At 39.3% G+C, this 24,564-nt stretch overlaps 1 protein-coding gene and 1 long non-coding RNA gene across 2 annotated transcripts in view; one reads left to right on the top strand and one right to left on the bottom strand.

Annotated features, from left to right (window-relative positions):
- Positions 1 to 1,163: 1,163 nt before the first annotated feature.
- Positions 1,164 to 14,083, bottom strand: TAT (tyrosine aminotransferase). Its single transcript, XM_077889609.1, has 12 exons — positions 13,940 to 14,083; positions 13,092 to 13,338; positions 12,845 to 12,949; positions 10,056 to 10,123; positions 8,607 to 8,765; positions 8,072 to 8,210; positions 7,403 to 7,455; positions 6,067 to 6,219; positions 5,098 to 5,226; positions 4,686 to 4,769; positions 3,853 to 3,951; positions 1,164 to 2,348 (listed from the first exon to the last, which is right to left on the bottom strand). The coding sequence occupies exons 2-12, from the start codon at positions 13,324 to 13,326 to the stop codon at positions 2,208 to 2,210; spliced, it is 1,365 nt and encodes a 454-aa protein (XP_077745735.1). The 5' UTR covers positions 13,327 to 13,338; positions 13,940 to 14,083; the 3' UTR covers positions 1,164 to 2,207.
- LOC144308728 (uncharacterized) overlaps positions 2,927 to 24,564 on the top strand; it is a 37,161-nt gene continuing 15,523 nt past the window's right edge. Inside the window, exons 1-2 of the long non-coding RNA XR_013375068.1 lie at positions 2,927 to 10,240; positions 22,890 to 22,991. This is a non-coding gene — a long non-coding RNA (uncharacterized LOC144308728). The remainder of the gene's footprint in view (positions 10,241 to 22,889; positions 22,992 to 24,564) is intronic.

The following is a 24,564-nucleotide window of genomic DNA, read 5'->3' as shown; positions in this document are numbered from 1 at the left end:
TAATAGTTACTTTGAAAAAGGAAAAAGGGAAAACACACACGTTTACAGATGCACAGAAGAATCTCTAAGAAGGGACCAGCAACTGCTAACTGGTCACCTCAGGGGACAAGGGTCTGGGAGGCTGGAGGACAGGCATGAGGAATGTTTCTGGGTTTTGTTCGTTTGCATCTTTTGAAATGTGCTGTGTGCGTGTATTATTATTATTATTATTATTTTTTAATGTTTGAGTATTTCCTTGACTCCTTTATCAAAACATAGACATGAAATTCGGATGTTTAAGAAGTCTGAGTAGAATCCAGTAAAGCTGGATAGAATTATATGTACATGTTAAGATCAAATGTCTTGTGTAAACCACCAAGTGTTCCTGTGGATTTCTGGACGGAGATCTTTCAGGGGTTGGTGCCAAGGAGGTATAGGGGGAAAGGCGCTTTGGGAAAATTCTTGGCATTGATGGCATACAGGAAACAAATCTTTATCATCTCAATTGTTCTATGTTCCCTCTGGATTTGCCAAAGAAAATTAAAACGTAAATTTTAGTGGGAACTCACTCCATGCGGACATTCGATGTTTATTTTTGTAAAGGAAACTAACTGGGTGTGACTGGCAGGGTTGAGACCTGATGTGTCTCTTCTATAGATAAGGAAAATTTCTCTTAGTGACTAATCTCCAGACTGAAGATGGTATGCTCCTCCTCCCAACCTCGCAAGATAACTTGATGCTTTCCTCTAAGGGAAGTTGTGAGGGAAAAACTAGTCAACTGTGCCTAAGAGGATATGCAGGCAAAAGGCCCCTAATGAAAGATATTTAATACCTCTCATTTCCTGGGTCAACTGAACCCATTCAGTTTCATTCACTAATGAGTGGTTAGTGGATCCAGAGCATAGGAATTTGGGACCAGAGATTGGAAATTCCAAAGAGTTGAAAGTGTGAAGTCAAAGGCCAGAGGTTTATAATAATAAACTTCTTAGTTTGCCTTGTTTGTAAAGTAGGAAGCCAGAGTTGAACTCCCAAATAAAATGTTTTAGGCATAGTATTTCTTAAATAGCTCCAAAGGTCAGTACATGGACAAAGAAATAAATAAAGCATCAATCAGACTGAACAATGAACAGCACCTGGAAATATGAATTCCCCACAGAGGAGAAAAACCACACCACAAAAGAGCATACTTAGTAAAATTTATTTTTTTTAAAAAAAGAAGAAAAACAATAATTTATGCCCTTGGCAAAATAAAGGATCTTGTCAATATAAATGTTTCTTAGAAAACATATGAAAAGATAATATAATATATATATCAATAAATCAATATCAACATTACAGCAAAAGCAATGATTCCATAAAAATGATAGGATATTTCTGGACCTAATACCACAGTATTTCTGGAAGGTCCTATGATTCCTCCTTTTTTTTTTTAAGTATAGATGTGCCCTCATTTTAAGTAATCCTGATGTACACATATCTAAATTTAGAAAGTCCATTGATTACCTTTACAATCAATAATTCTATTTATGTATGTATGTGTGTATGTAATCTCTGCACCCAAAGGGGTCAAACTCATGACCCCAAGATCACGAGTCACATGTATGGACTGAGCCAGCCAGGTGCCCCATGTAATCAATCATTCTTCAAAAAAAATCAATGAGAAGGTTTCTGTAAGGGATCCGTCAAATCAGGAAATTTTGCTAATGTGTTTAAAATCCAATTAACCAAATATATGTGTTCCCAACGTCTTTCGTTATAGTTCTATTGCATAAAGCGAGGTATATACCTGAAGTGAAGCAGTAACAGAATTGGGCCTTAGACCTGACTGGAGAGTGTGTTCTTACTGATATAATATGAGGAAATGTTTGGGGACACAAATTTTCTCAATCTCTTTTTTTCTCTCATCATGAGCTTTAACTTTTCTTGTCTCTTCCACTTTCTAGTAAATTTTGCTCACCTCGTACTCTCAGGAGAAAAGGAGGAAGTCATATAGGAGGGGACATATTCAGGAATGAGTGAGTCACTCCAGAGCAGAGTGAGAGGAGAATCTGGGATTCAGAGTGTGTATGTGGACATAGCTAGGGGAAAGCACGAGCCATTCTGAACCCCTGATGTGCTTTCGAGGCCCCTCTCCCAGTAGGGGTGCCTGATTCCTCTTAAGGAACAAGAGCAAGGCCTAGTCCAGCCCTCCCCAGATGGGGCACCTACTCAAGAGAATGGACTTGGGCCTATTTGTCACACTCCTCCTGGCTCCCTTCAGCACAATGGTAGTGCAGCTCGCAGAACTCCTGGATCCGGCTACAGGCCTCCAGCATCATCACTTTGGGGACTGTGATTACCACTCGGAAGAAATTCGGGTACTCGAAGCACTGCAAAAATAAGAGCCCATTATTCTCATAGCAATTGAATCTGGTACTAAACTCCCCTAAAATGACCAGGGTCCTAATCAGCAAGAAGCAGCGATGTCATTTATTCAGAGCTATCAGTTTACTCAGTTACACTGTGGAAGGTGAAATGAAATGGTGTCACTTTTGTCACAAGGTTTTTTTGTTTTTGTTTTTTGTTTTTTGTTGTTTTTTTTTTTTTTTTCAATTTATTTATGATAGGCACACAGTGAGAGAGAGAGAGGCAGAGACACAGGCAGAGGGAGAAGCAGGCTCTATGCACCAGGAGCCTGACGTGGGACTAGATCCCAGGTCTCCAGGATCGCGCCCTGGGCCAAAGGCAGGCGCTTTTGGGATCCCCTTTTGTTTGTCTTTTAATGTTACAAGGTTTTAAAATGGAGCCAGGAGGTCATTGAGGAGATGGACTGTATGCACCTCTTCACCAGTGAAACTATGAACTTTTGAACTAGGCCAAACCACAAATCTTACAAGGACTCCTTAGTTACTTTTTTTTTTTTTTTATAATTATTTTTTTTATTTATGATAGTCACACAGAGAGAGAGGCAGAGACACAGGCAGAGGGAGAAGCAGGCCCCATGCACCGGGAGCCCGACGTGGGATTCAATCCCGGGTCTCCAGGATCGCGCCCTGGGCCAAAGGCAGGCGCCAAACCACTGCGCCACCCAGGGATCCCTCCTTAGTTACTTTTTACTGCAACTTGCTATAGTAAGAGACTGCTCAGTGATAGTCTTAATAACCAATCATATTTAGCCAAGATTAGTTTCCTGTCACCAAACAATCAAAATTCTTTATAAACAATATATACAAGCATTCCCTTTTGTCTTTAAAAACCCTTGACTTTGGGCATCTAGGTGGCCCAGTCCATTAAGCATGTGCCTTCACCTCAGGTCATGATCTCAGAGTCCTGGGATTGAGCCCCACATCGGGCTGTCAACTCAGTAGGGAGTTTGCTTCTCCCTCTCCCTGTGGGCTTACTCTCGCTCTCTCTCTCAAATTAAAAAAAAATTTTTTTTCTAGAGAGAAAGGCAGAGACACAGGCAAAGGGAGAAGCAGACTCCCTACTGATGTGGGACTCAATCCCAGGACTACAGGATCACACCCTGAGCCAAAGGCAGTTGCTCAACTGCTGAGCCACCCAGGCATCACAAATAAAATCTTAAAAAAAAAAACAACAACCTTTCATTCCAGGGGGGTTTGGGGGCTGGAGGGTGGGAAAACTTGTGGGACAAGCTTGTTTCCCTTCACCTACAATGTATGGCCACAACTTTTCTTCCCAGTACAGATGAGATAATGATGGAGGAGAAACAAATTTTAAATAGAGGCCACAAGACACATCAGTTTAAATCTTATCAAATAAGAATACATTTTCTTGGCAGATGAGAAAAATCAGGTTAAAGACCAGCTCAGGGAGAGCTCCTGAGGCTCTAGAAACGGTTGAGAATGTCCTGAGAGAGACAGAAGCACTCACCGTGGCTGGGAGGCAGTGGACTGATTGTTCAGCAACTAACCGCTCTGTGAACTCCACATCATTCTCAAATTCTGGGAAATGTTCCATCTCAATTCCAACCTATACCAATAACGGAGAGAGGCAAACTTATCAGAAGGAGGGAAAAAACAGGCCAACTCCCTAAGCTATAAATTAAGGTAGGGACTGCTCTAAAAAAATATCTTGGAACTCTACTACTAGTAGCTAAGAGTTCTAACACTTAGGAGCTCAATGAATTTTTCATAGGGAAGAGAGGATATATTTATATTAATATTTTAGTTTTTTGAAGCATTCCTTTCTGGACCATGATAAATGAGAGCTACAAACAGAATGCCAGTGTTTCTCTTAAAAAGGCAATATAAGCATTATGGGCCAGGCAATTCTTGACTGCATGGAACAATCCCACCCATTGGAAAATATTTAGTATCCCCAGTGCACAAAATGCCAATAGCATCCCCTCACACACTCGCCCCAAGTCATTCTGCAAACAAAATTCCCAAATATTCTCAAACACCTCTAGGGAACCAGTATCATTCCTAGTTGAGAAGTACAATCATGTGGAAAACCTCTTATTTGTGTCTTATATCTTCTCTGTATCTACACATAAAATGATTTTCTGAATTGAGGCATTAAGTCATTTTAAGAGGGTTCCTTTTTTTTTTTTTAACACTGAGGTTAAATCATGTTAGTGGGACAATTCAGAACAAGGTGATTCCTAAACTAACTGGCCCAGAAACTTAGCTGGTTGTCTCTGTGAGTGCTGCAGACTGGATTCTGCTTGCCCCACAGCAAATGCTTGCCACCCACATACTTACCATGAGGTACATGGCCCCGGAAGGGCGGACTGGCCGGAGTCCAGGAATGGCAGCCAAAGCTCCATAGCAAAGATCAGCATTGGACTACAAGAGGAGGCAGAAAGAGGTCAAGGATCCAGATTTAAGTAAAAGAAAACCAAAAATAGAGCCAACACTGAAGGCAGGTAATTTAAGCCTGCTCTGCTGGCATAAGGAGTCAACGAGAAAGTCCTATCACCTGAAGCCTTTGGCCAGGAGCAGAGTGAATTGCCAATGAGAGAAATGTAAGGGTAGATGGTTGCACTGATGCCACATAATGGAACCGGAAGCCCCATAGTGGAATATTGCTGCAGAAATGAGGACCCATTATTCCTAATTCCACTGGTGGCTTTCCCTGAGACTTCCAAAGTGGAAGGCCACAGGCTGCCCTTACCTTCAGGAAGCTCAGAGTATTTTGGTAGAACTCCTGAGGGGTGCGACGCAGGATGCTTTTCAGAGCTCCCTGGACGATGGTGCAGGGCCCCAGGATCCTCTGACTCAGCTTCACCAGCCCATCTCGGATCTAAAGTGCCCCAGCAAATGTATTAATTATTTAGCCTTCCTTAAGCATTCCAGCTTTGGGGACTTTTGTTCTGACCTTTTTTTTTTTCCCATTGGGTTTTTAATCTCTGGGGAAATGATGGTCCTAGTGGATCAGACCACCTGGGTTTTTGCCCAGCTCTGTCACACACCTCCTGTGTGACTCCGGGCAAATTAGACAGCATCTTAGTGCCTCATTTTTCTCAACCATAAAATGTAGATAATACTAATCCTGGCCTTGTGGGGTTGTTATGAGGATTAAATTAAAAAGTATATTTTGAAGCACTGGCACACTGTAAGCCTGCAAACAATACCTGGTATGATTAGAGCTACAGTTTCCTTTTTTTGTGATCCTAAAATTAGAAGCAGATGGAGGGATCTCTGGGTGGCACAGCGGTTTAGCGCCTGCCTTTGGCCCGGGGCACGATCCTGGAGATCCAGGATCGAATCCCACGGCGGGCTCCCGGTGCATGGAGCCTGCTTCTCCCTCTGCCTGTGTCTCTGCCTCTTTCTCTCTCTGTGTGTGACTATTATAAATAAATAAAAATAATTAAAAAAAAAAAAAGAAGCAGATGGAACTTCTTCACAGAACCAGGTATAAGAAAACTGAGTTCTGGAGAGGAATAACTAGTACCATCTTAAGGGCATCTTTCCAGGCACTCAGAACAATAGGGCCAAAAACAAAGAGGGAAAAAACAACTCTACAACAACAAAATCACCTCCTAACCACTGTGCATACAAAGTATAATACACACACACACACACACACACACACACACACACACACACAACTAGACATACCATTTCACCACATTGCTCTTACCTCATTGCCAAAAATGTCTCTTCGGTCATGGATGAGGATCCAGCCCAACCTCCAGCCAGGAACCAACCAGCGCTTGGCCAGCCCTCCACAGGACAGGATGGGGACGTTGCTGCTCAGGGTAGCCAGAGGCTCAAATTTGGAATCCGAAAACACCTGAGGAGAGGAGATGCTTGTTAGAGTTGTCTTCTGGCTTACTTTCCTCCAAACCCCATGCCTCCCACTCTTTAAATTGTATAACTAGGGAGAGGGCCTTTCTCATTTCTGGGCTCATTTCTACCCTGAAGCATGACTAGGAGCCCAACAGACTTTAAAGGAGACTATCCTAAGACATTTAACCTGGTGTTTGGTCTGGATTAAAGGAAGCCTACAATGAGGACATTGACCCTAGCCTGGGAATATGTACAACTCAGTGAAGCTTGCTCTAAGGAATGAATGCCTGTTGGAATTAGAGATCTAAAAATAAAATAGAGGCCCACAACGTGTTGTCTGAAATTCCTGGGCTCATATTTATTGCAGAATGCAAAACTGTTTGGATTTTGGATAAGTTATGTAGCACATGTATCAAATATTATGTAACACCCCCAAGGGCAGTGTGGGACAGCACTTTTAATCAAGCATATTAACGTTTTTCTCTCCCTTTCCCTACATTTTTGACAAATATATGGATCTGTGAGATACATAAAATATCTACAAATATCTTTATATCAGGTTAAATCAGGTTTTTCTACCAAATGAATTTCAAAAATAATCAGATTTTCATAGCTTTTTGGACTTCAAAAAACTGGCGAAGGGGTCGCAGATCTATATGTACTTTTTTAAGGGGAGAAAGAGGAGCAGAGGGAGAGAGAGAGAGAATCTTAACCAGGCTCCATGACCAACACAGAGCCCAACACAGGGACTAGATCTCACAACCCTAAGATCACGACCCGAGCTGAAATCAAGAGTCAGATGCTTAACCAACTGAGCCACCCAGGCGCCCTAATCTATTTATACTTTTAAGAGTGGAGGGATACTGGGACTCCTGTGTGGCTCAGTGGTTGGGTGTCTGCTTTCTGCTCGGGGAGTGATCTCAGGATCCAGGATTGAGTCCCACATTGGGCTCCCGATGGGGATACTACTTCTCCCTCTGCCTATGTCTCTGCCTCTTTCTCTTGGTGTCTCTCATGAATAAATAAATAAATCTTAAAAAAAAAAAAAAAAGACTGGAGGGATACTGATTTGCTGCACTGAAATGATTAAGAATTACTTCTGGTTATTCTAGATGCCACCTCTAAAGGCCCTGTGAAATAATTTGGAATTGAGATTATTGTATTGATATACCCTGCCCAAGACTTACCATGTCTCCATAGATCTCATCAGCTAAGATGGGGACGCACTGCCTTGCAGCCACTGAAAATAAGAGAAACAATCATTTTTAAGGTGAATTGCCTTAGCAATTAATATTTACCAGGACTTATTTTACTTTGCATTTCATGTTTGTGTGTGTGTGTGTCTGTGTGTGTGTTTTAAAGATTTTATTTATTTATTCATGAGAGACACACAGAGATTGAGAGAGAGAGAGAGAGAGAGAGAGGCAGAGACATAGGCAGAGGTGAACCAGGCTCCATGCAGGGAGCCCGATATGGGACTCGATCCCAGGACTTCAGGACCATGCCCTGGGCCAAAGGCAGGCGCTAAACTGCTGAGCCACCCAGGGACGCCCTGTTTTCCTCTTTAAGAACTATAAATTCTTCTTATACTCTTCCAGGGTACAGAGCCTAAATCTGCCATTTAGTCAATGGATATTTCAAACCTTCACTTCCACATATGGGGATGAGGCAAATGTTTCCTTTTCTCCTTGTAGACAACTTCTACCATTCCAGTGGCACACTATTTACTGGAGACCCCAGTGGAGCTCCTGCATTTCCATCCTCAGCTAGGAACTGACTCTTTTCTCATTCCAGGAAACAGATAAAGGATTCCATCCCCATATCTACTCCTATCAAATGAGGACTGATGCACTTACCAGCCAGAATTTTCTGGAGATGACTTTTACTGAACACTGACCCACAGGGGTTTGATGGATTATTAACAATGAGACAAGCTGTCTTTTCATCAATCAGAGATTCCAGTTGTTTCAAGTCAATTTCCCAAGACTTCTCTGGCTGGGGAGGGAGAAAGGGTGAGATTAAGATGATTCTGAAAAGTTTAAGGGGAATACTCACCTAACAGTGTCTTCTAAATAATAAAATGTGTTTCTGATCCCACCACCCACTTCCAGATCTTTCTGTGCTAAGATAATGGTCATATATTTTTATGACGTAGTAATTGAGCACTTGAGTCTAAAATTAAAAAGTTGGGCAGCCCTGGTGGCGCAGCGGTTTAGCGCCGCCTGCAGCCCGGGGTGTGAGACCCGGGATCGAGTCCCCGCGTCGGGCGTCCTGTGTGGAGCCTGCTTCTCCCTCTGCCTGTGTCTCTGCCTCTCTCTCGCTCTCTCTGAATGAATAAATAAATAAATCTTTTAAAAAAACTAAATTAAATTAAATTAAAAAGCTGTTTACCAATAAATTGTAGAGTTTGACCTCAATTCCCATCGATTCAGCCAAAGTCCTGTAGAGAGAGAAACCAGGTCTCGGAACTAGGATGTTTTGTCCTGGATTAGCCAATACAGCTAAACAAAGTTCAATAGCCTGACTGCAGCCACTGGTCAGAATGACATCCTGTGAAGAAATAAAAGGTTTAGTTTGTTAGGGGTTCCAACAGCAACAGGGGAAAAGAGATTGTCAGGTGAGTGGGAAGCAATAATAAACTTACTTTCCAAGTTCTCAGTAAGGTGGTAAGGACTGTACTAAGCCAAAATTGAAAGAAATTAATATATTTATGTATGTCCATTTCTAAATTTTGAAAATGTTGACCACTTAAAAGACAAAAATTACTTGGGGCACCTCATTCAGTTAAGCAGCTGGCTCTTTTTTTTTTAATTTTTTAAATTTATTTATGATAGTCACACAGAGAGAGAGAGAGAGAGGCAGAGACATAGATGGAGGGAGAAGCAGGCTCCATGCAGGGAGCCCGACGTAGGATTCCATCCCGGGTCTCCAGGATCGCGCCCTGGGCCAAAGGTAGGCACCAAACCGCTGCGCCACCCAGGGATCCCCAGGCAGCTGGCTCTTAATTTCGGCTTGTGCTATGATCTCAGGGTCATGGGATTGAGCCCCGAGTCAGGCTCCACATTCAGAAGGGAGTCTGCTTGAGATTCTTTCTCTCCCTCTTCCTCTGTCCCTCCCTGCTCGCTCTCTCTCTCTCTCTCTCTCTCTCAGATAAATAAATAAATAAATCTTTATTTTTTTAAAAAAAGAAGTAAATCACTTTGAAAAAGACATGCCATTTGTGACTCATAGGCTTCCATGAGAGATCATTATGACCTTGGACTTTTTCACTTGGTTATTTATTTATTTTTGACCAGAAATTTGAAGCCTGACTCTTCTCTGAAATGCAGTCTGAGGGCACTTCTGTCAAAAAATATCAAACGCACACAGTAGACAACAGAGGGATAGTGGCATTTAAACTTGGCACCACCATCATTTCAATATGCCATAGCATCTCGATCTTCCCAACTGAGTGAACCTCAGGAGAATGAGGGAAGCTACAAATTTAAGAAAGATTCTATTGGTAAAATCTTTAAAATGTTTATGTGGTGTTTATAAATTACATTTTTTTAATGATCTTTTGCAAAGAATCAAATATAGGGGAGCCTCTGAGTTCTTTGTGTCTCCTTAAGACAGGACACCACATAAGTTGTATGCAACATTATTATCATACTATAATATTAAATATAATCATGGATTAGTGGCCTCACTATATGAGAAGTCCTCAAATTGCTACAGGGAAATTCTCCACACCTTTTGTTACTACCCCTGCGACCATTTATTCCTTGTGAAATAGAAATGAGGAAAAAGGTACAGTTTGCCCAATACTGTTTCAGAGCTGATACACTGTCTAAGGCATACCTTAGCTTCCAGGGGTGCCTCAGGCCGGTGGTAATACGAAGCAATCTCCTCCCGACTGGATAAGTAGCCTGAAAGAGTGGAAGGAAGAAGCCGGAAGTTTGCATCTGGCAACTGACCACTATGCCCTAGAGTCCAGAGGGCTTCCAGCTACCTTCTGCCCCTGCTTAGAGCACAGTTCTATTCAGGTTAGTTCTCACCCACAATGGAAAAGAGAGACTGACTTTATGTTTTACATTTTTATAATAAGTTCAAATGTATGTATGAAAAGTATGTAAAGTTCAAATGTATAATAATAAGGAGAACTTTCCAAACTATGAAATACTCTGCACCATCTTGGTTACTGTGATTGTTTTATTTTTCATAAAAACAGAAAGATTTAGATTATTCCTAATCCCTTCCAGGGACTATGTTTTTGAGAAGTTATAATCAGGATGCCTGGGTGGCTCAGTGGTTGAGCATCTACCTTCGGCCCAGGTCATGATCTTGTGGTCCCAGGATTGAGTCCTTCACGGGCTCCCTGCATGGAGCCTGCTTTTCCCTCTGCCTCCGTCTCTGTGCCTCTGTGTGTGTGTGTGTGTCTCTCTCATAAATAATATAAATAAAATGTTTTTAAAAAAATTTATAAGCAATGCATTCAATACATTGGGTCCCTTTTAAGTTTTTTAGATCATATAAGATACCGATTAGGGATTTTGTACAATTTTTTCTTTCAAATTCTATTCTTGGACAACATTTCCAAATGTTGGCTTATGACCTTGAAGTAGAGTCAGCATCACACAAATTATGTTTTGCAAAATTTCTTTCCAAAAAGATTCCATTCAATCATAAAGTCCAGATGCAATATTTCACAATATTCCACATGGTAGTTAAAGATAAATGTCTTTTTTTTTTAAGATAAATGTCTTGAAGTTATATAAATCAGCACTTCCTTAATTATTAATAAGGAAGAACATTTTCCTAGATATATATTATGATCTATATTTCCATTAGCATGAAATGTTCATATTCTTGAATATTTGTCAATTGGAGAATTGGTTCTGGTTTTTCAGGTTGAATCAGTTCCCTAATACTTTGGGGATAAAAGTTATAAGCTTGTTTTATTTTTGGTCTTATTTTGTTTTTATTTTTGTTTTATGAAACTGTATATATAATCAACCTAAAAATTATGTCCCTCAGACCTCTTTGAAGTGTTTTTGAAATTCTATTTTAGCATAAAACTGGATTTGTATTCTATGTTAGAAATATGTACTTAGGGGACACCTGGGTGGCTCAGCGGTTGAGTGTCTACCTTCAGCTCAGGTCGTGATCCTGGGATGCCAGGATCGAGTTCTGCATCGGGCTCCCTGCACAGAACTTGCTTCTCCCTCTTCCTGTGTCTCTGCCTCTCTCTCTCTGTGTCTCTCATGAACAAATAAATAAAATCTTTTAAAAAAGAAAAAAGAAATATGTACTTAGGTTTTGCATTTGCAACAACATGGATGGACCTATTGGGTATCATGTTAAGTGAAATAAGTCAGAGTGAGAGAGATAAATTCCATGATTTCACTTATAAGTGGAATTTAAAAAACAAATGAATGAACAAACAAAAAAAGCAAAATTAGACCCATAGAGAACAAACTGATGTTTGTCAAAGGGAGATGGGTAGGAGGATGGACAAAATGGTAGGAGGATGGACAGGACAGGAAGATACAGCTTCCAGTTATAGAATGAGTAAGTCATGAGAATAAAAGGCACGGCGAAGGGAATATAGTCAATGATATTGTCATAGCGTCGTATGGTGACAGATGGTAGCTACATTCTCAGTGAGCACAGCATAACATATAGAGATTTTGAATCACTATGTTGAACACCTGAAACTAAAGTAATATTGTGTGTCAATTATATTCAAATAAAAAAATAAAAATAATTTTTATTTTTTTAAAATAATTTTTAAAAAAGAAAACATGTTGCTAGGTGTACAGTATAGACAGTGTGGAACACTGAAATAAAGTCAAAGGATCATGTATTTTATTAAAATGTCTAATGTGGAAATATTTAATAGATGGAGACAGTTACACCTAAGTAAGAATAGGATATGAAAAAAAAAAAAAAAGAATAGGATATGGGCAAAATGGGTGAAGGGGTCAACTGTGTGGTGATGGATGGTAACCAGGCCTTTGGTGGTGATCACTTTGTAGTATGTACAGTTGTCATATTATAAAGCTATACATCTGAAACATATATTTTAAAAACACCTAAATAAGAATACTTTCTTTCTGTCAGAAACCACTTTCTAACCTTCAAGAGGACAGCCTATTCTTTATATTCTAGTTTATTTTTATCTCTTTAATCTGAGACAGTTACGACTGCATTTGAATGTGATTAGAACCATAGTTAACTGTCGAATGTATAAAGAAGGAGATATAAAGCCAAGAAGCTATTAACATAGTGCAATAAGTAAATTAATTTAGGACCTAGAGGACTCAGTAGACAAGCAGCTGCAACTAACCTCAAGGCCTTCATATGAGAATTAGCAATGATAGGATAGGAGTGCTATGTGAGAAATAAGTATGTGAAGGGAGCCGAGAGAGGAGGGGCTGGTGCGCCAAAAAGACCAGGAAAAAAGCTGGACTTTGCTGGCTGTGTTTGAGCATTCTAAGACCTCCCCAAATCCAAATGACCATTTTACTTTAGCCTCTCTTTAGGAACCATGCATCAAGGAAGCAAGGGAGAACTGCTAGAAATTTATTCCTAATAGAAGAACACTAAAGATTTGGAAGCCACCAGAGGGAGTCTCAGGAGAAGCTTACCAATGGAGGGGGCATAGCCGTTATACTTCCCCGAGTCCAGGGCATCTTTCATTGCCTGTGTAACTTCAGGGTCTGTAGGCAGGTTTCCGAACACAGTAGGGTCGCCTTTTCGTGGGAGAGAAAAAAAAAAAAGCCACCAAGATGTTACTCTTCTAGGCCCAGTGCTCAGACATCCCTTCTACTCCTATCTTCTCCAAACAGTTGTGAGACACAAGGATCGCCCCTCCCCAGAGTGTCCCCAACTCACCAATAGACAGAGCAATTGTGGCTTTATTTGGATTTGGCTTCACCTTCGAGCTGTCCACGATGGCCCGGATGGGGTTGAAAGTTTTGTTAGACATGTCTGAAGGCCTCACAGACCATCTGGCCTTCCTGCCTTTCATTTTTCCTGGCAAGGAGCTTCTCCCACCAATATTGACATGCACATCCAGGACTGAGGGGAGGTTGCTGTTGCTGTTCATCTCAATCACATATGGGTCCATCACGAGCGAAGCCTATGGGGAAAAGGATGTCCCTGAGACACCAAGAACAGAGCACCATCCTGGGAGGCTATGTTTGGACCTAAACATCAGGGTGATTTCACTAGACATCTTTTTCCAAACTGCACTGTTTTGCTACATTTCTCATGCTTTCTTGTGAATGAGGGGAGTTTTAAGACTTTGTCCTGAGACAGAAAATAAAGTAAGAACCCACTGTATAATGTTAGCAAAGACCATCCCATTGCATTCTTATCTACTGTGAGATTTGCTGTGTACAACCCTAATGCCCATAAAAGTGCTCTGAGTGAAACCGAGGGGAGATGACATGAAAATCGTGAAATCATCAAAGACTATGTGTTGCCTCCTTTCAATGCGAAGGCTACCCAAGAGTCTCCTAATGCTTCAACAGACTGTGTCTTGCCCTCTGCAAAACCATTCTATCTGCAAAACCATTCCACATTGTTAGAAATTTAGTGTTAATCTTGTCATGAGTAAAAATAAAGCCCTATTCCATAAGTATCTTACTGCTCTGTGGAAAAAGAAGTTAATACACCATAAAGAAAAAAGCATACATCCCAATCACCACCACCAGATTAGCTGAGGCTTGAGATTTTACCTTCTAACTGAAGGACAAACAGCCTCCAAGTAGACAAACCTGGAAGCTCTCTTGATTCTTCTCTACCAGGTCACAGCGACAATGGCCTCAGATGCAATTCTTGACTCCTGAAATAGTCTGCACAAATGGGCGTTGGGCCTGGAACTTTTGTGCTATTGGTTAGGGTGAGAACTGGGTGGCCAGCCCTCCCTTCCCTCCCCTCTTCACTTTCTGCTACTTCTCACCTCTAACCCTTCCCCCACCCCCACCACCAGATCAGGAGTTTGTCCTCACTTCAAATATCTGGAATTCTCGGTGTTAACTCTTTCTGAGCACTTTGTGAGACATTTGAGAGGACTGTCAGAGGTATAGTTATGATTACAATTGGCAATTTTTATTAAATCTCTTTTGGTACAAAACAACATATTAAAAAATGTTTACAGTACAAAAATGTGTAAAATAGAAAGTGAGAGTCCTTCCTTGTACCTCTATATGCCCTATTCTCACTGCCGGGGATAGGCAGTGGTAATGATTTGGCCATTTCTATCCATTCACCAAGATGGAGTAGGAGGTGGGTAGGTAGATATATGATAAATACATAGATACAAGATAGATACACAGACATAAATCATAGATTTTCAAAACACCGAAGGGATCAGGTTCTACAATTTGTTCCGCAACCTCTATATTTACTTCCTATATCTTGCACTCCTTTCCCTGTCCACGAGATTCTACGCCAGTCACAACAAAGTGGGCGGTTGAAACAAATTAAATCCTACTCAACAAATACCTAGAAGACAGTGTGGTCTTCGAGGCAACTAAAATCTGTGCAATATTATCTTGTCCTGTGAATTCTCCTTCATTTACCTGTATGGAGTTATTGGGAGAATAAGATGTCAGGTGAGATCTAAACAAAACAACTTCGCTAAGCACACACAGCAGAATTCTCAGCATTCTAGTGAGCCTATGACTAATACCGTCCATTCAAGGGTTAAAAGAAGCCTCAGGAACTCCATGGCTCAAATCCTATCTGTTTATTTATTGGAAGACAAAGGGTTGTTACATAAGTTCTTTCTTCTCCATTTACTTTTGGGTGATTCGAGTCTCCAGTGGGGTTGAATAACCTTTTATTTTTCTGGACCTTTCATCTCTTAGTACTTTGAAGAACTTATCTAACACATTGCCTTCCCCACTCCAATGAAGCAAGCGTTTGCCACTTTGTCTTACCAGTGGAGCAGCAGAAGCACAAGGCAAGAACAGGAAGCCAGTCAGGTCAAAGAGAATTTAAGTTCTAAAGCTGGAAGCCAGATACCCTGAGCTAGAGACCTAGGGCTGTTCTGTTTCAAAATGCAAGTACACAGCCCTGTTTGTACAACATCCAAAGACACGGAGAAGGAAAGGGTTGTCAGTTCTGCTATTTGGCACCCTACAGCAAAAGGCAAATGGCTTCTTTGTTTTACTAAACAGCAGGTAAACATTGTACAGATAGGTGTATACTTCACAGGCTGGACAAGGCCTAGCCTTTGTGTAGCTGCCAGCATAATGAGAACGTGGTATTGTTTCCAAAGTCCACAGATTTTTGTCAAGAGAGAAGACTTTTCTCTCCCAACTGCTTTTATTCCACCACCACCTCCATTTGAAATATAATACATACGTACCGGAGAATAGTAGAAAAAAATTAAAAGCATTTATAATCCCATCACCATTGTTAACACATTAGTCTTATTCTTCCCCTACAAAGTTGATATCTTCTTCTAAATCCATATTTTTGAAAGTGAGATAAAATTCATGTAACAAAATATTCAGTTTTCTTCATTTCAGAATATAAGATTCAATGACTTTTAGTACACTCGCAGCGTTGTACAACCATCACCACCATCAAATTCCAAAATATTTTCTTTTACTCTTAATTTTTAGTAATTAAAATCCTCATATAATAAATTCAAATAGGGATGTTTATAGACAAAGCCCTGAACACCTTTCCCCACAACCCCACTCCATAGAGATGGCCGTGTTAGTCATTCCTTGTATCTCATTAGTGTTTTCTGTTTCTATGCAATACTTATATATAGCTGGTTTTAAAGCTGCTTGAAAATTTGGGAAAAAAAATTGGATACTATACATCTGTCCTATAGCTGCACTGTCCCTTATGGTAGCCACTAGTCAAACGCAGCTACTGAAAAAAAAAAAAAAAAAAAAAGGCAGCTACTGAGTACTTAAAATGTGGTTTGTTTAAATTGAGACATGGTGGAGGGAGGGGGGGAAATAAACTGAGACATGGTGTTGGTGTAAAACACACACCAGGTTTTGAAGACTTATATAAAAAGAATATAAAATATCTCATCAATAATTTTATATTGACTACATACTTAAATATTTTGGATATATTGGGTCAAGTAAAGTATACTATTAAAATCAATTTCACCTACTCCTTTTTACATTTTAAAATACTTCTGCTAGAAAATTTGAAATTAAATTATTATGCGGTTTCCATTCTGTTTCTATTGAATAATGCCTATAAGCTTGCCTTTTAAAAAATCTTAACATGTTGTCTTGACATCCTTTCCATTTTCATACTGGAGATCAATTCCATTCCTTTCAATGGCTAAATAGTATCATTTAACCATTCTACTCTTGTTGGACATGGGGCAGCTTCTAAATTTTTTTTCTCTTACAAATAAAGCATATTAAACACACTCATTATTAATGACTGAGAATTTTTATAGGTATCCTATTCCTTATGGGATAGTTTCCTAGAGGTAGAATCACATTTCACATACTGAGACACCTACCAAATTGATCAATTGATGTACTATAGAAAGAAGAGACAATACAGATATGTCTTATTTTGACAACCTACCACTCGAAATTTAGACTTTCAAGGATCCCAGCCCCATCCACATGAGACTCAGGTTCAACTCTCCCTCCCACACACTCACATAGTCTATGGGCTTTGTATCCTGTCCTCGCCTGGAAGTTAACACAGAAGGCTTAGGCTATTGAGATAATCCACTCTGGGTAGCAGCAATGTCAACCCACTTTTGTCTCTGGTTCTCAGTTCTTTTTCATTGTTTGGTCCCTGGTGTATTCCCTTTTGTATTTTTGGAGCTCTGTCAGGGGTTTTGTTATATTTTATCCGACATTTCCAGATATATATTTTTAAGTTGAACTGTAGTTGACACATATTGTTACTTTAGTTTCAGGTATAAAACAGTGATTGGACAACTACATGTTATGCTATGTTCACTACAAGTGTAGCTTGTCATTACAAGATTATTACAATATCATTGATGGTATGTGTCCTATTCTGTGTGATCTATTCATTCCATAACTGGGAGTCTATACCTCCTACTCCTCTTCACTCATTTTGCCCATCTTCCCATTCCCCTCTCCTCTGGCAACCATCAGTTTGTTCTCTGTATTTATAGCTCTGATTCTGCTTTTTGTTTGTTCTTTTTAGATTCCACATGTAAGTGAAATCATGGTATTTTTCTTTCTCAGTGTAACTTATTTCACTAACACGATACCCTCTAGGTCTACTCATGTTGTCCCAAATGGCAAGATCTCATTTTTTATGGCTAATATTCCATTGTGTATGTGTGTTGTGCATGTGTATCAAGCTTTCTTTATCCATTCATCTATCAATGGACATGGGTGGCTTCCACACCCTGGCTACTGTAAATAATGATGTAATAAATGTAGGGGGGTATATATCTTTTTGAATTAATGTTTTCATTTTCTTTGGGTAAATACACAGTAGTGGAATTACTGGATTGCATTTCTATTTTTAATTTTTTTTAGAAGACTCCATACTGTTTTCCACAAAATTTTTTTTGAGAAGACTCCATACTGTTTTCCATTGACTGCACCAATTTACATTCCCACCAACAGTGCATGAGGGTTCCTTTTTTTTTTTTTTTTTTTGAGGGTTCCTTTTTCTCCACATCCTCACCAATGTTTGTCATTTCTTGCTTTTTTGTTTTTATATATTTTAGCAATTCTGACAAGTGTAAGGTAGTATCTCATTGTAGTTCTTTGGTTTGCATTTCCCTGATTAATGATGTTGAGCATCTTTTTATGCATCTGTTGGCCACCTGCATGTCTCTTTGGAAGAATATCTATTCTGGTCATCTGCCCATTTTTTAATCAGATGATTTGGGAGTTTTTTGGTATTGAGTTGTGTAAGTTCCTTGTATGTTGTATATCAATCCCTTATAAGATATATCATCTGCAAATATCTTCTGCCATTTAGTAGATTGCCTTTTCATTTTGTTGATGATTTCCTTCACTGTGCAAAGGCTTTTTATTTCAGTATAGCCCCAATAGTTTATTTTTGCTTTTGTTTCCCTTGCCTGAGGAGACATATCTAGAAAAATGTTTCAATGGCTGATGTCATAGAAACTGCTGCCTATGTTTTCTTCCAAGAGTTTTATGGCTCCAGGTCTCACATTTAGGTCTTTAATCCGTTTTTAGTTTATTTTTATGTATGATGTAAGAAGATGGTCCAGTTTCATTCTTTTATGTGTAGCTGTCCAGTTTTCCCAGCACCATTTATTAAGGAGGCTATCTTACTCCCATTGTATATTCTTGCCTCCTCTGTCATAGATTAACCATGTAAGTGTGGGCTTATTTCTGGCTTCTCTACTCTGTTCTATTGATATATGTGTCTATTTCTGTGCCAGTACCATACTGTTTTGATTATTATAGCTTTGTAGTATTTCTTGAAATCCAAGATTGTGATACCTCCAGTTCTGTTCTTCCTTCTCAAGATTGCTTTGGCTATTCAGGGTCGTCTGTGGTTTCATGCAAGTTTTAGAATTATTTCTTCTAGTTCTGTGGAAAATACTATTGATATTTTGATAGGGACTGTAATGAATCTGTAAATTGATTTGGGTAGCATGAACATTTCACAATATGACTTATTCTTATCCATAAGCATGGTATGTCTTTCTATTTGTTTGTATCATTTCAGTTTTTTTCATCGATGTTTTATGGTTTCCAGAGTACAGGTCTATCATGTCCTTGGTTAAGTTCACCCTAAGTTTTTTTTTTTTTTTTCTTTTGGTGCAATTGTGGTTTTTTTTTTTTTTTTTAAGATTTTATTTATTTATTTATTTATTTATTTATTTATTTATTTATTCATGAGAGACACAAAGAGAGAGAGAGAGAGAGAGAGAGAGGCAGAGACACAGGCAGAGATTGAAGCAGGCTCCATGCAGGGAGCCCCACGGGGGACTTGATCTCAGGTCTCCAGGATCACGCCCTGGTGGGAAGGTGGCACTAAACCGCTGAGCCACCCGGGCTGCCCCCTTTTGGTGCAATTGTAAATAGAATTATTTTCTTAATTTCTCTTTCTGCTATTTCATTATTAGTGTATATAAATGCAAAAGATTCCAGAATATTTTGTATCTTGCAACTTTATTGAATTTATTACTTCTAATAGCTTTGTGTGTGTGTGTGCGTGCGTGTGTGTGTGTGTAATCTTAAGAGTTTTCTATGAATAGTATCATGTTATTTGAAAATAGTGATGGTTTAACTTCTTCCTTACCCATTTGGGTGCCTTTTATTTTTCTTCTCTGATTGCTGTGGCTAGGACTTCCAGTACTAAGTTGAATAAAAGTAGTGAGAGTGCACATTCTTGTCTTGTTTCTGAGCTTAGAGAAAAAGCTGTTTTTTCACCATTTTGAGTATGATGTTGCTGTGGATTTTCATATATTGCCTTTATTATGTTGGGGTATGTTCCCTCTACACCCACTTTGTTGAAAGTTTTTTATCATGAATCAATGAATGTTGAAATTTGTCAAATGTTTTTTTTGCATCTTATTGAGATGATCATATGATTTTTATCCCTCATTTTGTTAATGTGGTATATCACATTGATTTGTGGATATTGAGCCATCCTTTCATCTCCAGAAAAAATCCCACTTGATCATGTTGAATGATCCTTGATATTGTTGAACGAATTACTACTATTTTCTTGAGGATTTTTGCATCTATGTTCATCAGGGATATTGACCTATTGCTTTTTTGGTTTGGGTTTTTGTTATTTTCCCTTTCAGTGTCTTTGTCTAGTTTTGGTATCAAGGTAATGCTGGCTTCATAGTATGTATTTGGAAGCTTTCTTCCTCTCATATTTTTTTGGAATAGTTTGAATGTTTGTTACAATTCAACTGTGAATCCATCTGGTCCTGGACTTTTGTTTGTTGGGAGTTTTTTGATCACCAGTTCAATTTCATTACTAGCAATTGGTCTGTTCAAATATTCTTTCTTTGTGATTCAGTTTTGGAAAATTGTCTATTTCTAGGTATTTATTCATTTCTTCTAGATAATCTATAATCCAGTTTGTTGGCATGTAGTTTTCCATAGTAGTCTCTCATAACCCTTTGCATTTCTGTGGTGTCAACTGTTCTCCTCTTTCATTTCTGATTTTATTTGAGTCTTCTCTTTTTTTTCTTTGATGAGTCTGGCTAAAGGTTTATCAGTTTTGTTTATATTTTCAAAGAACAAGCTCTTAGTTTCATTGATCTTTTCTACTGTCTTTTAATCTCTCATTTGTTTTTACTTTGATTTTTATTACTTCCTTCTACTAACTTTTTTCTTCTTTTTCTAGTTTCTTTAGGTATAAGGTTAGACTTTTATTTGAATTTTTTCTTGATTCTTGAGGTAGGCCTGTATCACTATAAACTTCTTTCTTAGAACTGCTTTTACTACATTCCAAAGATTTGAAACCATAGCAAGCATCTATCATGTATGATACTAGAGATCAATTACAAGAATAAAACTGGGAAGAACATAAATATCTGGAAGATAAATGACATACTCCTGAACAACTAATGAGTCAATAAAGAAAAAATACATGGAGACAAATGAAAATGAAAACACAGTATTTGATTTTTTTTTCAAGATTTATTTTTTTTAATATTTTTTTTATTTATTTATTCATGAGAGACACACAGAGAGAGGCAGAGACATAGGAAGAGGGAGGAGAAGCAGGCACCATGCAAGGAGCCTGATGTGGGACTCAATCCCGGGACCTTGGGATCACACTCTGAGCCAAAGGCAGATGCTCAACCACTGAGCCACTCAGGGGTCCCTATTTATTTATTTTAAAGAGCAGAGGAGAGGGGCAGAAAGAGAATGAAAGAAATCTAGGCAGACTCTGCGCTCAGGATGGAACCTGACACAGGGCTCAATCCCACCACCCCTAGATCAGACCTGAGCCAAAACCAAGAGTCGACTGTGCAACCCAGGTACCCCTAGATTTGTTTTTAAATTGAAGTACAGTTGGCACACAATGTTACGTTAATTCCAGGTGTACAACATAGTGATTCCATAAGTCCTAGAAATTTCGGTAACTGAAGATTCTCTAGGTCATTCTGACTTCAATATTGCCAGAAATGGAAGTCTCTCTCCTTGTTAACTTGAAATGGCACTTTCATCTTGTTCTAAATTCCTCTTTCTGAAACTTTTATGGAATATTCTATTCTAGAACAAACGTTTTTACAGTTCCTGATGTGATCCACCAGCTTGCTTTCAGAAGGGCCAATTAACTTTCTATCAGCAATTGTTTGCAAACCCTGGAAATGGTTTTCTAAAGAAATCTTTGCCAAATTGATTGCCAGGTGAAAAAAAAAAATGGTATTAAGGTATTGCTATTATTTCTGTCCCTTTTTACTTTGATGAGAGTGGTCACTTTTCATATGTTTTTTAGTTCTTGGTATTTTGTGAGTTACCTGCTCATGCCCATCACCTGTCTTAGAGGGAGAACTCATTTTTTTCTTAGGTGAGGTGTGGACCTAGGAAGTGACTGCAGGGCAACAGAACAGCTGCTCTGAGATCATCTGGCCAGCCTCCTCTGTCTCAACCCAGCTGGCTCAGACTCAGGTTTACAGATCAAAGAACAGCCAGCAGCACAGGATTTTGGTGGGTGGTCCTGCAAATAATACAGCTGACGCAGAATTTGCAGGGTTAAGGGGGTGTGAAGGGGGCAGGGGCTGCTGTATCAGGTCATCCGCATGGACACGCCTTCAGATTCAGTAGCTAACAACTGAACCTAGATCAGAAAGAAAAACAGCCAAAGCAAACAAGTTTTGGTAATACCCCTCTTCTGTAGCTCATGTTTTTTCTCAATAGAAATCTGAGGGGGAAAACAAATCAGAGGACTCACGTCTACTTAGGAAGCCTTACTGTTCCTGGGCAGTCAGGGTGCAATAAAGTGTAGAAATACCCACAGAAAGCTACACCAGTCAACCATTGTTATGACCTTCACTTAAAACTCAAACAACTTTTACTCATTTTTTCCCCTTAAGTAAGTTTGCCATAGAAAAGTTTTTTTTTAATTGTGATAAAAAAACATAACATTAAATTTACCATCTTAATCATTTCAAGGGTACAGCTTAGTAGTATTAACTACATTCACACTGCTGTACGACAGATGTCTAGAACCTTTTCATCTTACAAAACTGAAACTCTGCAACTATTAAACACTAATCCTCCCACACCCTCTCCTCAGCCCTTGGCAACCACCTTTCTAATTTCAACCTTTCCACTTTCTGATAGAAGAGTATTTTTTAAATAGTTCCACCACCCAGAGATAACTGTTAGCCATTTTACCCACATCTAACATTTTGAAATATTCATATATTTTTCTAGGTACACATCCAATAGGTCTTATGTAAGAGTTTTGCATTCTGTGAGCCTCATTTTACATAATATCATGAACATTTTCCTAAGACTATAAAAAGTGTTATAAACTTGGCTTTACAATGATTGCCTAAAATCCCAGTTCTTTCATTTTTATACACCTTTTTCCCACAGCCTTCCTTTCTCTACCCATGCAGAAAGGCATAACAGCTTGCACTTACTGGGCACCTAACCCATACCAAGCATGGCTTGACACACTCTACCTCAATCAACTCATCATTCTCCCATCAATCCTAGGAGTAGGGCCTATTTCATTTCTACTTTGGAGATAAAAAAGAAGTCACACAGTAGCAAGTGGTGATTTGGAGTTCCAGTATCATCATGTGGCTCTACATTTGACGACGCAAGTCTGCCTCTCCCTAAGGACAAGGTGAGTTGAGAACTATATAGTCTTTTCTTCCCAAAATAGGGGGAAAAAATAGAAAATGAAGAGATGCTCAGGTGGAAACAATTTTAAGAAAATAATTAACTATGTGGATTAAGCATTGACTAATTTGCCTGCCTTTGATTGCTTATTGCCTTATTAGTTACTTTGTATCTTTCTATCCTGAACCATTATCAATGATCACTCATCTACTGGGTACAGAAGAAGGCACATGTTTTAATTCCCCTGGAGTCCTGGAAGCTCCCGGAAGAAGTACAAGATGGGGAGCATTCCTTCTGCTTTTCCACATCCTCCTTCAAGTCTGGCATGGCACTTTATATGAGCCGTGCTCAATCCTTGCTAGCCAGTTGGCAATAAATAGTACATAAACTAGAGTACATGGCAAAAGGTGTAATAAATGAGGAGATACCAGTCTTTGTATAGTTATGGAAGGTGGGGTGGGGAATTTAGGAGTGATGAGGTAGTTATGTTGGACTTTGATCATTTATAATGGCACCTTACGTTTACAGAGAGAGCTTTGGGGTTCGTTCCCACATTTATTATCTCATGCAGTATTTATTAAACCTCCCCTCTCCCCAAATCTGTAAGCTAGACAGAAAGAAGCCTGTCAGAAAAGAGGTGAACCTGGAGGAGCTTTTAAAATTCTAATTAACTTTTTATTTTAGAACAGTTTTAGAGGCATAGAAAAGTTGTGAAGATAGTACAGAGGGTTCCCCATACCCTTCACCCATTTTCACCTGTTTTTTTTTAAGATTTTATTTATTTATTCATGAGAGACACACACACACAGAGAGAATGAGAGAGAGAGAGAGAGAGAGACAGGCAGAGGGAGAAGCAGGCTCCATGCAGGGAGCCTGATGTGGGACTTGATCCTAGGACTCCAGGATCACGTCCTGGGCCAAAGGCAGGCACTAAATCACTGAGCCACCCAGGTGTCCCTTCATCTGTTTTTAACATCCTATGTTACCATGATACATCTGTAGTCACAAATAAGAAATAAACATTGGTCCATTAACATTAACTAAACTCCGTATTTCATTTGGACTTCACAAGTTTTCCCACTAATATTCTTTTTCTGTTCCAGGATCCCATCTAGGATACCAAATTACACTTTGTCATGTCTCCAGAATTGAATCTAATCTGTAACAGTTTCTCAGACTTTCCTGATTTTTCATGACCTTGACATACAGAACATTCCTCATTTTGGCTCTGTCTGTTGTTTTTCTTATGGTTAGAAGGGAAGACCAGTTGAACTATTAATGTTAAGGACTCTAAAGGCCAAAATGAAATTATTATTATTATTTTAAAGATTTTGTATATTTATTCATGAGAAACACAGAGAGAGAGGCGGAGATATAGGCAGGGGAAGAACCAGGATCCCTGTGGAGAGCCTGATGAGGGACTCAATCCCAGGACCTGGGATCATAACCTGAGTTGAAGGCAGACCCTTTAAAAAACATATTTTAAAAAATTGCACATGCACGTACCATACAATCCTAAGAAAAGATATCCCATGCTTAGGAAAAGAAATAAAAACTTAAGTTGACACAAAACCTGT

The sequence above is a fragment of the Canis aureus genome, chromosome 3 (genome assembly GCF_053574225.1).
Source record: "Canis aureus isolate CA01 chromosome 3, VMU_Caureus_v.1.0, whole genome shotgun sequence".
Taxonomy (NCBI): domain Eukaryota; kingdom Metazoa; phylum Chordata; class Mammalia; order Carnivora; family Canidae; genus Canis; species Canis aureus.
This window is presented reverse-complemented; position numbering and strand designations above follow the sequence as displayed.